The sequence below is a fragment of the Corvus brachyrhynchos genome, unplaced genomic scaffold, assembly GCF_000691975.1.
Source record: "Corvus brachyrhynchos isolate BGI_N302 unplaced genomic scaffold, ASM69197v1 scaffold119, whole genome shotgun sequence".
NCBI lineage: Eukaryota > Metazoa > Chordata > Aves > Passeriformes > Corvidae > Corvus > Corvus brachyrhynchos.
Window position 1 is genome coordinate 698435 of NW_008240054.1, and position 12512 is coordinate 710946.

Here is a 12512-nt window from a genome sequence, read left to right on the forward strand (position 1 = left end):
TTGCATATATCAGTGACTGCAGTGACAGAGCCTTCCAGTCCTGGGGGCTGAAGAGGCTGGGAAGCAAACAGAAGGATGAAAATGCACAGGCTAAAAAAATCACTGGCAACGTAAGACAGACAAACACAGCAGTTCTGCTGGTGGATTAAAATGGGGCCAGAGCAGGGACTGCTGACGTGAGAAGAAGAGATGAGAATGGAAACTTTCACAGATGTAGGAAAGAGAAGAGTTTCTCCTTAGAGACAGTTTATAATGTGCTGGTCCACACTGAATCCTGGTCAGGGTCACGTGCCAGATTTTGCAAGGAAAGAAGCTCTGCAATGCAAAAGGAGAGGGCTTGAGGCTTGAACCTGGCTTTTCTGTTCCCCTGGTCCATGTCCCCTTGCATGAGCAGTGCTGGGCTCTGTGGAGCTGTTTTGGGAGGCTGAGCTGCAGTGGGAGCTGTAATAAATAAACCACACAGACATGCTCACTGGGGCACAGCCTGCCTGCATCCAAGCTGCTAAATTTAGGTCCCTTCCAGCAAACGAGCATGTGCAAAGAGGCACAGGGATGAGACAGGCCTGTCGTATGAGCTGGGAAAAAACTGAGACTGTTGGTTTACCCATGATAATAACAGCACTTTTGGCATCAGAGGAGACCAAAGGTCCTGAGGATAAACACTTGAGGACAAGATATGTCTATTGCAAGGCCCATTTCCCTCTGTCAGCCTTGTGATCATGTCTATGGCTGACCCTGACCGGGGCACATCAGGGCAAAAGTGAAGTCCCTTTGCCTGAAGGGTCTTGGCCTGAGGGCACTGCCATTTATTGGGGCAAAACGAATAATCTTTATGCAAAGAATCATCCTTACTGAAATCATGGCTATTTGCAATGTAGAGTTCTTAGACAAGGGGTGAGGATACTGAAGACCCAGAGGGGTGCTGGGGGAGCAAAGGAGGCACGACACAGATAAGAAATCCCCACAAACAACACCGGGGGAGGAACAGGACTTCTTGTTCGAGGATGTTGCTGCCTGTGCGCTCCACGCCGTCGTCCCCCTCGCTCCCCCCTCGGGTGTGCCCTGCCGCAGACATGAGTGAGAGACCAGAGCCTGCAGCCAGAGCCCCTCTGTTCCCAGGGATTTCTACAGGGAATGCCGGGGAGCGTGGAAGCCGTCCCAACCTGCCAGCCCTCCGTGTAACCCCAAAAGTGCAGTTTGGCGTTTCATCCCAAACGTACAATGTGAGTGAGGCTCCCCGGGCAACTTCTCCCTGCTCTGGATTACAACCAACTGTTTAGGGATGGGCAGAGCCGGGCTGGAGCTCCTTCACGTCACTGCCGCGTGTCGCCAGGGCGGGGACTTTGCCACTCAGGACAGCCACCAGAGCTCTCCCCATCTCTGCCAGGGACCCGCGTGGGACAGCAGGTGAGTGCCAAGCGAACTGGGGATCCGCCTTGGCATGGGGACGGGGCTGCACGGCTGGAGGTGCCTGGGAAGCTGCCAAGCGCCATCCCCGCTTTCCAGCGCGCAGTGCCGGCAGTGCGGGAGTGGCAGCCCCGGGCTGGGCGATGCCAAGGCACGGGGGCAGCCCGGGGGCTGAGGAAGGACAGGGGGCAGCTGTGGGATGGAGGAAGGGCTGACCCTTCCCGGGCACAGGGAGTGCGGGTTTTGGTTCCTGTTTGTGCCGTGCCCAGGCTGGCGCGTCCGCCCCGCTGGCCGCTGGAGCGCGGAGGGCATGGCCGGGGGCTGACGCGGTTCGGGGTGGGCGCACAGGCTGAATGAGGCGTACAAGGCTATAAAATCATATTTTCATTCCTTCTGAGGGCAGTGGCCAGCTAAAGGTCAGCGTGTGGCAGGCGCTGGGATATTTCAGCTGGCTCGGGGCTCGTGGCAGACGGGAGATCCCTTCCTGAGCTGCAAACTCGGAGTCAGTGACCCTGCCAGGGCTGCATCCCGCGCACCGGCAACAGCTGGCCGTGACGGAGCTGTGGAAAAGCTGATCCGGCGCAGGGTGTGGGTTGTGTTTGGGTAAACGTGCACCGAATGAAGGAACTCGTCAGACAAGTCCAGTGTTTGCCTCGCAAGGAAAAGGGTCACAAAGCAGTGGGTTTCCATCCAGATCCGAGCGGTAGGACAGGCAACGCTGCGAGCTCAAACTGGGGGGGAAAACGCCCTGTGTTTATATCCTCTTAAGCTGTTGGAAGCTTTCCTTGCTGGCTCCTGTGTGTGTGTGTGCTCCGAGCACAGTCAGGAAAACCTGATTGTGTTCAAGCCTGAACTTGAACTGGCCAGCATACATGATAGTCCCAGCACTTCCCTGATAAATTGAGTTTATTCTGGATTCAGCTTTTAGAGGATGTTGATATGGACTTAAAACAGGCTGATTAGCTGATAAAGCCTGCCAGGAAAAGATCATCCGTGGAAAAAATAATTGAATAATGGGAGGGATCCCTCCTACACTTGCACTCTATCACCTGGGCACAGTGTTTTGAGCCTGTTCTAAGCCAGGTTTACTGTACCGGGCCTTTATTCTGGGGTGAAGCAAATAACATCAGGACCATAGAACTGGCTGGCTGACTCTTGCATGTGTAGTTTAATTCTTCAAAACACAGAGCGAAGTATTGTTCCTATCCTGAAGCTGTTTTTCCTAATGGAGCTGCAGGCCAGGAATTGTGTTAAGCTGCTGTGCGCTGGCAAATCTGCTGACAAATTCCCTTCTCTGCTTGCCAAGGGGTGGCTTAGGAGAGTTTAATTCGTCTAAAGCCCCAGCTGCAGACCCCTTCAGCTGTGAAAGGGTTACAGGGGCCATTGCTGGACAGCCTGGCTGAGCTGCTGAGCTCTCCCACCTGTAACTTCAGTGGCTCCTTCTCCCACAGAAATGCACCAGGAACAAACCAGCATTTGCAGATTGAGCAGTGCGGTTTGCACTGCTGCCTTTTCAGTGCTCTGCTCTTTCAATTCCCAGTGATGTTCACAGGATGAAGAAATCAGAATCTTGCAGTCAATATTCAGTGTGGTATTTCTGCTGTAAATGGATGTTGTGAGAGCATTTGCCCTGAAGCCAGTACATGCAGCCTGTCTTCATAGTTTGGTTTCCTTCTGCCAGCTCATTTGCGCTCAGAATTTCTCTGCTTCCCTTTCCCTTGCTACTGACCTTTATTTTGCTCTCTAATTGACTTGCTAAACTTTTGTACAAACCAGCTGGATGGTAAAGCTGCATCATAAAAACAGCAGTGAAATTCGGAGCCTTCATTTAGTGTTTGACTAAAGCAAATAGAATTGGCTTTTTACTTCTGTAAAAGATTAGAGAAGAGCAAAGATGACTTTTCTGAGGTCTAGGTCATAATGTGATCGCTGGAATTTATGATCAGATGAAAGAAAGCAAACTCAACACTACTAATTGCCTGATTGCACAGGGTGTAGTAAGGTGGAGGTGCACCCGGGAGCGCCTGTGCATAACACATCCATGGCAAGTGCCACACTGAGAGTTAACTGGCCTGAACAGCACACCCAGGGCTGTAGGAGTCATGTGGAGCATGAGCAAACACACTCCTGTTCTTGCACAACTGTCTGGGCTCTTGGATAGCAGCTATTAAGCACCACGAGTAGAACTGGGGAGAGATGTCATTCGCTGCTGGCACCTCTGCTTCTGCTTCAGGGCTTTAATGAGAGAACTCACTCAGCCCTGGAATAAAACCACACGTTTGGTGGGTGGACTTTACTTGCTGTCACTGTGTTGGCATATTTTGAATTTATTTTTTATTTAATTCAACCCTACTGTATGTAGGTATCTCCTTGAGTCTGCCTTTCCTAACTCCTCTCCTGAGATGCTGGGATAAACTTGAGTTGTGGGGAAGTGAACCTTGTCCTGGTACGTGACATCCTGTCAAGTGACCAGGGATACAGGAAAATTTGGGTGTGTTCATGCAAAGGCTCTATGATTGAAAACAAAATTATGAACAGAACTAATAACCCTGGGCAGATGGCAAGAAAGCTTTGGGGTTTTTCAAGGGTTTTGTCAGTTAAAACTGCAGCCCTACAAGGAAGGACACAGTGCACCAAACTGAGGGGATGTTGAATATAAAATGTTCTATTAAAATATTAAGAGGAAAAATAATTCTCCTGCCCAGTGCTCAAGTAAGGTTGTCCTTTGTGTGCTCACCTACACCACGATGTCTCTGCCTCCTAGGAAGGTTCATGAAGGCTTAGGGCTGTGTGGGCACCTTCACCCTACTTCATCCTCACCCTGCTTCACCCTCAGGCTCTCACCTGCCAAGGTCAAAGCCATGTGTTTTGAAGGACATAGGAATCAAGTCTATTTTCTTTGCTCCCAGGGCAACACTGTCTCTCCTTCTCCTTGTAGCCTGAGCCAGGCTGTCACGCTGGCACTAGAGAAAAATCATATTAAATTACCAGTGCTAATCACCTGCCTGTCCACCACATCCCTTCCAGCCTGGCCCTGGCCCTGTGCTGTCGTGATCCAGCCTTTGCCCAGCGCTAAGCAGGGCTGGACACTCTGGGAAGCTGCTCTGGGCGTTCACTTGGGCTGTTCAATCTTGCTTTTAATCCTCAAAGAATTAGATGGTTACTTAACGAGCTTCATTAACCTTCAAGGGAAGGTGTATTCTATTAATTATTTGCTAGAAAACTAACACTCCCTGTGTTTTTTATTACAGCTGTCTAAGTGCCCCGGACGCAGACAATAACAGATTGACCAAATCCGAGACGATGGTGAGTGTGTGTGTTTGCTGTGCCAGGCTGTGCCAAGCCTTTGCTCTGACCTGATCAATGTGGGGAGTGTAGCTCAGATAAGGACACAGCAGGAAGAACACTGTCGCTGTCTGTCTCTTCAAGGGGATGAATTTATCGCCTCTCTCTGCTTCCTCCTTGTAGAGGAGAATGACCCACACCTACAGGCTTTTGCATTTGGCGAGTTAATGGAAAACCTGATCAGATATTAATTCAAAGAACATTAATTTCTCCAGATAAACTTCCTGGGCATATTATTCTTCCCAGGTTGAGCCTGCAAGGCAGCCATTTCTATGGTTGTTATTACAGAATCTTGGAATGGTTTGGGTTGAAGGGAACCTTAAATGTCATCTAGTTCCACCTCCTGCCATGGGCATGGACACCTTCTGCTAGACCAGGCTGCTCCAAGCCCCCTCCAGCCAGACCTGGAGCACTTCCAGGGACAGGGGAACATTTTTCTGCCCATTGAATGTTAAGTAGTGTTTTGCTGATTATTTTCTTGGGAACATGAAGAGCTTTGTAAGAAAAGTGTATTTCCCCAGAAATGGCACTAGACCAGAGGCAGGAGAAAGCTGTTTGTGAATCACCTTTTCAAGTAAAACACTGCACTTCCTGGTGTGCTGTTCAACAGAATGGTGGTCCTTGACTGCTCTTAGAGAAGTCAGGAATGGGGCTTTGATGGGAACAGCCTCTTCTATGATTTACATGGAAAACTGCTGGTTAGAAGCTGGATTGAACAGAAATGTTAGGCCTTATTTAACTGGAAAGCAGATACTCCATGCACAACCTCATTAAGATATTTTCTCCTTTCAGTTGAGTCCCTGTGGCTTATTTCTTCTGTTGCTGGGAAGTCCCTCTAGAACAAACCATTTCTTTTTAGGATAGGATGGAACCTGGTATAAAATCAATCATGTTTGGAGGGTGGACTTTACTTGCTGCCACTTTCCAAAAAATATGTTTGCATCTTTTGAATTGTCTTTTTTTTTAAAATTCAGCTCTACTCTGTGTGTGTCTCACTTTGTGACTACTTTTCATAACTCCTCTTGTGTGGGTTTAGGCGACAGTCAAGGGCGTCTCAACCTTCAGTGCTGAGCAAGAAGCACAGGCACTAAGGAAGGCCATGAAGGGATTTGGTAAGTTGCTCTCCCTCCACTGTTACACCTTCTTTTTTAGCTGTGATGGTTGGGAAGGTTTTTACTGGTGGTTTTTTGGAAGGGAAGTTCAGCCATTTGCATCACCTCACTGCCCGGTGAGGGCATTGGAGGGAACTGGGCAACTTGAACCCCCCCTCTTTTCCTTCAGGAAATCCAAGTTTTGGCCATAAAAGCATCCTCAATCAGGCTCTTGTTTTCTCTCTCCTGTAGTGTGGTGCTGCTGGGCTGAGGCACTTGTGCACAGATGAGGCCCAGGTTGTGCAAGGATGTGTGTAAGGTGGTGTGGCCAATGGCACACCCTGGGCAAGGCCAGAGCAGGCCTCTGGTTCTGGTACAAGCAGCTTGACTGGTTTTCATTGCTTCCTTCCAGGCACGGATGAAGATGCCATCATTGAGACCTTGACCAAACTGAACGTTTCCCAACGTCAGCAAGTTCTGATCACCTATAAGAGCACTATTGGCAGGGTAGGTCTCTTCAGAGATCAGCAGCTGGGGCTCTAACTGGGGGTTTTTTGGATCTTTTTCGGTTTGTATCACTCGGGTGAAATGTGAAGAACGTCCCAGTCTCCACAAGAGTATGACTGGCGCTGAGCACAAGCTTTCCTTGGCCAAGTTTTTTTTGGTCTTGTTCACTTCAGAGTGACTGTTCATCTGAGGAGGGTTGGAGCATGAAGAAAAGTGGTGAACGAGTTCTTCCTCTTCTCAAAGGCCATGTCTTCTCCTTTCTTCTCTTTCTGTCTTCTAGGATTTGATTGATGACTTGAAGTCTGAGCTCAGTGGGAATTTTGAAAGGGTGATTGTTGGTTTGATGACTCCTACCACCATGTATGATGTGCATGAACTGAGGAGGGCTCTAAAGGTTTGGAAATCTTTTTTTACGTTGCATGAGTTACGGTCAATTAAGTATGCAATGGTGTAATTGTATCTTAATTATTAATTTCTTATTAACCTAAATATAATAAACAAAAGTCGTAGTTGCCCTTCAAAACAGTTGTCATACGCTTGGCTCTTGTCTCTGCGGTTCCCTAGGGAGCAGGAACAGATGAAGGCTGCCTGATTGAAATCCTGGCTTCTCGCACCAACGCAGAGATCCGGCACATCAATGAGAACTACAAGCTCCGTACGTAGCTCACTCTGCGACTTCATACTGGCTGAGAAGCCACTTGTATGTGTGCAGGGCTGTGTGAAGAGGCAGGAGAAGGGTCTGTCAGCATCAAGGACTAGAATTCCACCCAGAAATTGAGTCGGTGTAAATATAATGGCACCCAGAGGTGGTTATGTCTGTCAGCTGGAGGTCTGGCAATAGTGGTTCTTTTGCCAGTTTTATGCTGGCTGTGCTTCTTAATTTTGCCCTGTACCACTCAATACGATAGCTGGATTGCTGGGATGAAAGCCAAGAAGGGCAAGGGCATCCTGGCTTGTCCCAGTCACAGTGTGGCCAGCAGGACAGGGCAGTGCCTGTCCCCCTGTGCTGGCACTGCTGAGGCAATTTGAATCCTGGGGACAATTTAGGATGGATATTAGAAAAAGGTTCTTCACCCAGAGGGTGGCTGGGCACTGGAACAGGCTCCCCAGAAAAGAGGTCACAGCACCAATCCTGATGGATCATCTCAGGGAGTGTTTGGACAACGTTCCTGGGCACAAGGTGGACTCTTGGGGATGGTTCTATGCAGGCCCAGGAGTTGGACTTGGTGATCCTTGTGGGTCCTTTCCCACTCAGGAAATTCTGTGGTTCTGTGAGCTGTTAGTAACGGATCTGCTCTGTGTGTGTGTGCTCTGGCAGAATACGGCTCCACCCTTGAGGACGACATTGTCTCTGACACATCCTCCATGTTCCGCAGAGTCCTCGTGTCCCTCGCAACGGTGAGTCCAGGATCGGGGAAATAAGGGGAGTGAATCTGCTGCTTGCTGGACATCTCTCACTCACTGATGAGGTGCTTCAAGCTGGCTGTTTATTTCAGTTCTCTTGCATTTCACCTCACCAGCATTTCACACCAGCTTCTGCAGGGAGAACAGCTTCACTGTGGGCATGCTTTAATGCCATGTGCTCTTTTTAAATTAAAGTGGATGGCTGCTTGTTTCAAAAGGAAGAACAAATCACTTCTGAATCACATTTTGCTGTATTTGAAACCCACTATTCAATGTTAAGAACCCCATTATACATCTCCAGTAACTGGTTTCGAATGGGGAATTTGCAGGACTTACTTCCATTAGTTGCTCTGTTGAAATGAGTTTTTTCACCCTTGTATCTCTGCAGGGTAACAGAGATGAGGGAACATTTGTGGATGAGGCCCTTGCTCAACAAGATGCTCAGGTGTGTAGCAATTTGCTTCCTTGCAAGAACTGTCTGGGTTTGTATGTGTGATGTGTGGTGAATCCCTGCTGTTTCTAGACCAGTTTTTTTCAAGGTAGATGAGTAAGCCTGAAGCTCTGTTAGTCAGCAGTGCCCTAGGCAGAGACTAGATTGGATATTAGGAAATATTTTTCCCCCGAAAGGGCTGTCCAGTTCTGGCACAGGCTGTCCAGGGCAGGAGTGGAGTCCCCATCCCTGGGGGGATTTAACAGATTTGTGGATGTGGCACTTGGGGACATGGGTGAGTGGTGGCCTTGGCAGTGCAGGAGAAGGGTTGGATTTGATGACCGTAGAGGGCTTTTCCAAACCAAATGGTTCTATGAAGTAAAAGCCTCCTTATATACACCTGGTGTTCTCACTTTGTCTGTTCATAATGTCTTCAAGTGCCTGTATGAAGCTGGGGAGAAGAAATGGGGAACAGATGAGGTGCAGTTCATGTCCATCCTCTGCACACGGAACAGGTGCCACCTGCTAAGAGGTAGGACCTCTCTGGTGTCCTGGACTTCTTCCCTTGTTTGAGGACAGTACTTTTGTAGGAGCTTTGTACTTGTTTCTTAACTGATTGTGATCCCTTCCTGAGACAACAGATATTCTTGGAGCCAACTGATTCAATTCTTTTGGACCATTTTATTCCCTCCTGAGACAAAATGGGAGTTGAGAAAAACATCCACACAACTTGCTCTAGCCTGTGAATTGGAGATAATGAAGTGTGACTCCCATGGGACAGAGCTAAGCATAGAAACTGTCTGCATTAAATAGCAGTTCTGGAAAATCCTAGCAGCAGTGGTTGGCTAATTAGCAAGACAGCTGATAATTAAAATGAATTATTTCTGAGGGGTAGCCCTGATTTAGCTCACAATGTCACAGTAATGGTGCAATGTTTGTACAGGGTATGAGGAGCTTGATCTTGCAAAATGATCCTCGGGGGTTACACTGAAGCAGCTCACTTGGCTCTTTCTATCCAACTCTTTCTCCTAGTTTTTGATGTGTACAGAGGGATTGCTAATAAGGACATCACAGAGAGCATTAAATCCGAGATGTCAGGAGACCTCGAGGATGCTTTGTTAGCTGTGGGTGAGTTCCCTGCTTTTTAAACTTGGTCTACAAACTAATTAAAGATACTGTCTCTTGCCCTGACTGTTTGCACAGCTTCAGGAGGCGGATTCTTTTTTGCTGTTTTACAAGCCACAGTGTTTTAATCTTTGCAGATACAACCTGGTAGGAAGGCTTTGTGCTTTGTATTTCTCTCCCAAGGGATGCTTTGGCAGCTGACATTTGCTGTCTGGAAGCTTTAAAGCCTTAAAAATATTCTATTGCTGCACACTGGGCACAGAGACATTGATTGACAGCAGGTCACTGATTCTGGATGTCCGCACTGTTCTTGTTGAGTTGCACTTTTACAGAATAAACATCTGCACTGAGAAAGTGCTGGAAGGGTTTGGAAGACCTTCTCCTTCAGTGTTTATTTGCTTTAATTCTCTTGTTCTTGTCCCCCTTACAGTGAAGTGCTTGAGGAATAAACCTGCATATTTTGCTGAAAGATTGTACAAATCCATGAAGGTAAAGAGCTTTTGGTATTTTCCCCCCTGCCTCTCCATGCTTGAGTCACTAGCATGACAGCAGTTAGAGAAAAAGAAACTGTGTTAATTGGGGGAAAAAAAGAAGTCTGAGCTTTTCTGTGGACCTCTTTTCCTTCAGGAAGCTCAGAGCTGGTAGTGGATCCCTGTATTAATGCAAAAATGATCTAACTAGGAATGGATTCCACAGAAGGCCAAACCTTTGTGTCTGTCACTGGTCTGTCCAAAGTGCTTTGCAGCTATAGCTGGTTGTTGTGTTCCTTTAGGGCCTGGGCACAGATGACAGCACGCTGATCCGGGTGATGGTGTCCCGCTCGGAAATAGACATGCTGTACATCAGGAGGGAGTTCCTGGCCATGTACGGGAAATCGCTCCACTCCTTCATTAAGGTAAGCTCTGGAATCTTACAAACAGACCTGGATTGCTAAGCAGCTTCAAGGAGACCCTCTCAATGCCTTTTGGGTATTTTAGAGGAGGTGGAATTAAGGAGATTTTACATTTATGTACTGAAAACTTCCCTGAATGTTCTTGGTTATTAAATTGTCAAAGAGGGTACAAACACTACAATAAGACATTTATGCTGGAAGGAATCCTGCTTTCCATGGAGCTGCAAAGTTAATGGTGTTCCTTTTTTCTGCTCTCTCTAGGGAGACTGCTCAGGGGACTACAGGAAGGTTCTGCTCAGGCTGTGTGGTGGGGAGGATTAAAGGAGACCTGGGGGACCTGCTGATAAAATTATTGTTTAGGTTGGAAAAGATCTTTAGGATCATCGAGCCCAATCATGATAAAGATTTCTTTATTTTTTCCCAAATGCCTTATTAATTACTCTGATTATTGACTTAGGTTAGTTCATGCACTGGTTAGATAGTGGCTATTCTGGTTGACCCTTTTGATACACTTTCATGCTTGGAAGACCCATTTGCCTACTAACTGGGCTGGTGAAGCCCATCTTACACAGAATGCTATAACCAAAGGTATAAAAGTTGTTTTCTGACCAGCTGCCCCTTTGCTGTTGTGTTCACCAGCAAAATGCATCGACTAAAGCAAACCTGGATGCAAAGTGTGAGAGGCTGCATAGGGAAAAGCCAACCTCATTGGTACATGGAGACTGCAGAACACGGGTTTGCCTCAGTTTCTGGGTAGAATTAAAACACAAAGAACCCAAATACCTAAAATGCGAGCACGTTTACATATTAACTTGCCTCTGTTGGTGTGGAGCATTAACAGCCTGGCTGTACTGTATGTATATGTTGCCTGTACATCTGCAAGTGGGGAAGTTGTCATTGGTGACATCAGAAAAACCTTTTTCTACCCTGGTTAGAGTAGCCCTGTGCTTTTGGTCTGTCTGCTTGGTCATAGGGGTATAAATAATTAGGGTTATAATACAAACCCTGCTCTGGATAAAGTGATGTCATTGGAATGGTGCCTTTTAAGGAATGAGCTGTCCCCAAAACCCCACCTCATCAGCCTGGTGCTGGGGTAGCTCCCCAGAGTTTCCCGGGACACCTCCCCAGATCTCCCTGTGGCAGCTCCCCAAGTCTCCCTGAGGTAACTCCCCAGACCTCCCTGGGACACCTGCCCAGGTGTCCCCACGCTGGCTGACAGCTGCCCCATGTCACAGGGCCGATGAGGGATCCTGTGTTTGTGCCTAGGCCTCTCCTGGACGTCCACACCAACCTCTGGGAGAGACTTTCCCCCTACACACCTGCCTGATCACTGTTTTCACTACAAAAATGGGATTCTCTTTTGGCTTGGCAATTTATTTTTTACTGCTGGTGTATAATCCTGTTGTGAAGGATCAGACTGAGGCTGCATCGTCAAAGCTGAAACACTGAGGTGGCTACACCCCAATTCCGTCATCATTTTCCTCTAGAACAGGCTGCTGCTGGCTGGAATAGGAGATGCCTCTGTGACCTCCAATAAAATAATTTCCTTTCTCGTTCTCTGGGCTGCCATTGTAGACACATTCCTGACTTTTGCCGGGAGAGGAGGCAGAGCTTCAGCCAGTTTTTCTGAGGGCTCTGTCCAGGACAAGGAAATGCCCAGCACAGCACAGCAGCTGCGGACGTGCGTGGGCTGGGGGTGGGTTTCAGTGCCGTGGGTCGTGTTGGGTTTCAATGCCTTGGGTCAGGTTGCTGAGTATGGAAAAATGAATAAAGAATTTGTTTCTGTATTTTCTGTCCCGTTGGTGTGTTCCGGGAAGGGACACAGGCAAAGACTTGTTTTGTCCCGAACTCCCGTGCTCTGCCGCGGGGCCCCGGCGGGGTGAGGAGCGGCTGCGGGGCTGCTCCTTATGCTAATTAGTCCACGGTTTTAGTCTTTTTTGTATCTTTTACCTTCGATAAGGACTTTCCAACGCATAAACTCAGTCTTTGTCTCCTCTTTATCTTCTGGTTTCTGGAATTGTCCTTGTTGTCCATAAATTCTACAGTCCAGATGTCCAACCTCACCAACACGGTTGTCTCCCAGGCTTTGTTCATCGAAGCACATCAGAGTTTGTTTACCAAAACTTAACAGTTTCGGTAATTTTCCCAAGCTTTCTACAAAAGCAGCTTATGACAACTTTGCTAAATGCTGGCTAAGAATAATTTAAGAGTAACGCACTATTTGTTATTAACACATATGCATTAGTTGCGATTAAGTAAAACAATAAATTCAGGAGTCAATTTAAACCATTAACCATCAGGAGATTCTCTG

General features: G+C 47.8%; 2 protein-coding genes across 3 annotated transcripts in view; both read left to right on the forward strand.

The window, feature by feature from the left end:
• The first annotated feature begins 1122 nt into the window (after positions 1–1122).
• Positions 1123–11988, forward strand: ANXA4 (annexin A4). 2 transcript variants are annotated; one of them, XM_008641591.2, is made up of 13 exons: positions 1123–1407; positions 4659–4713; positions 5789–5864; positions 6256–6350; positions 6631–6744; positions 6915–7005; positions 7669–7748; positions 8143–8199; positions 8623–8716; positions 9217–9312; positions 9740–9798; positions 10082–10204; positions 10463–11988. In XM_008641591.2, the coding sequence occupies exons 1-13, from the start codon at positions 1283–1285 to the stop codon at positions 10520–10522; spliced, it is 1125 nt and encodes a 374-aa protein (XP_008639813.2). In that variant the 5' UTR covers positions 1123–1282; the 3' UTR covers positions 10523–11988. The 2 variants fall into 2 exon arrangements, with proteins under 2 accessions (XP_008639813.2, XP_017600184.1); XM_017744695.1 differs by lacking the exon at positions 1123–1407 and adding an exon at positions 1869–2110.
• Positions 11989–12251: 263 nt separating this feature from the next.
• GMCL1 (germ cell-less, spermatogenesis associated 1) overlaps positions 12252–12512 on the forward strand; it is a 17409-nt gene continuing 17148 nt past the window's right edge. Inside the window, exon 1 of the mRNA XM_008641611.2 lies at positions 12252–12272. Coding sequence (XP_008639833.1) covers positions 12252–12272 — 21 coding nt within the window. The remainder of the gene's footprint in view (positions 12273–12512) is intronic.

Excerpts from the sequence above, each read along its gene's own strand:
- ANXA4 (XM_008641591.2), top strand. The coding sequence starts at position 1,283 with ATGGGCAGAGCCGGGCTGGAGCTCCTTCACGTCACTGCCGCGTGTCGC. Across the intron at positions 1,408-4,658 it reads GGACCCGCGTGGGACAGCAG|CTGTCTAAGTGCCCCGGACG; the intron begins GTGAGTGCCAAG and ends TTTTTATTACAG. Across the intron at positions 8,717-9,216 it reads CAGGTGCCACCTGCTAAGAG|TTTTTGATGTGTACAGAGGG; the intron begins GTAGGACCTCTC and ends TCTTTCTCCTAG.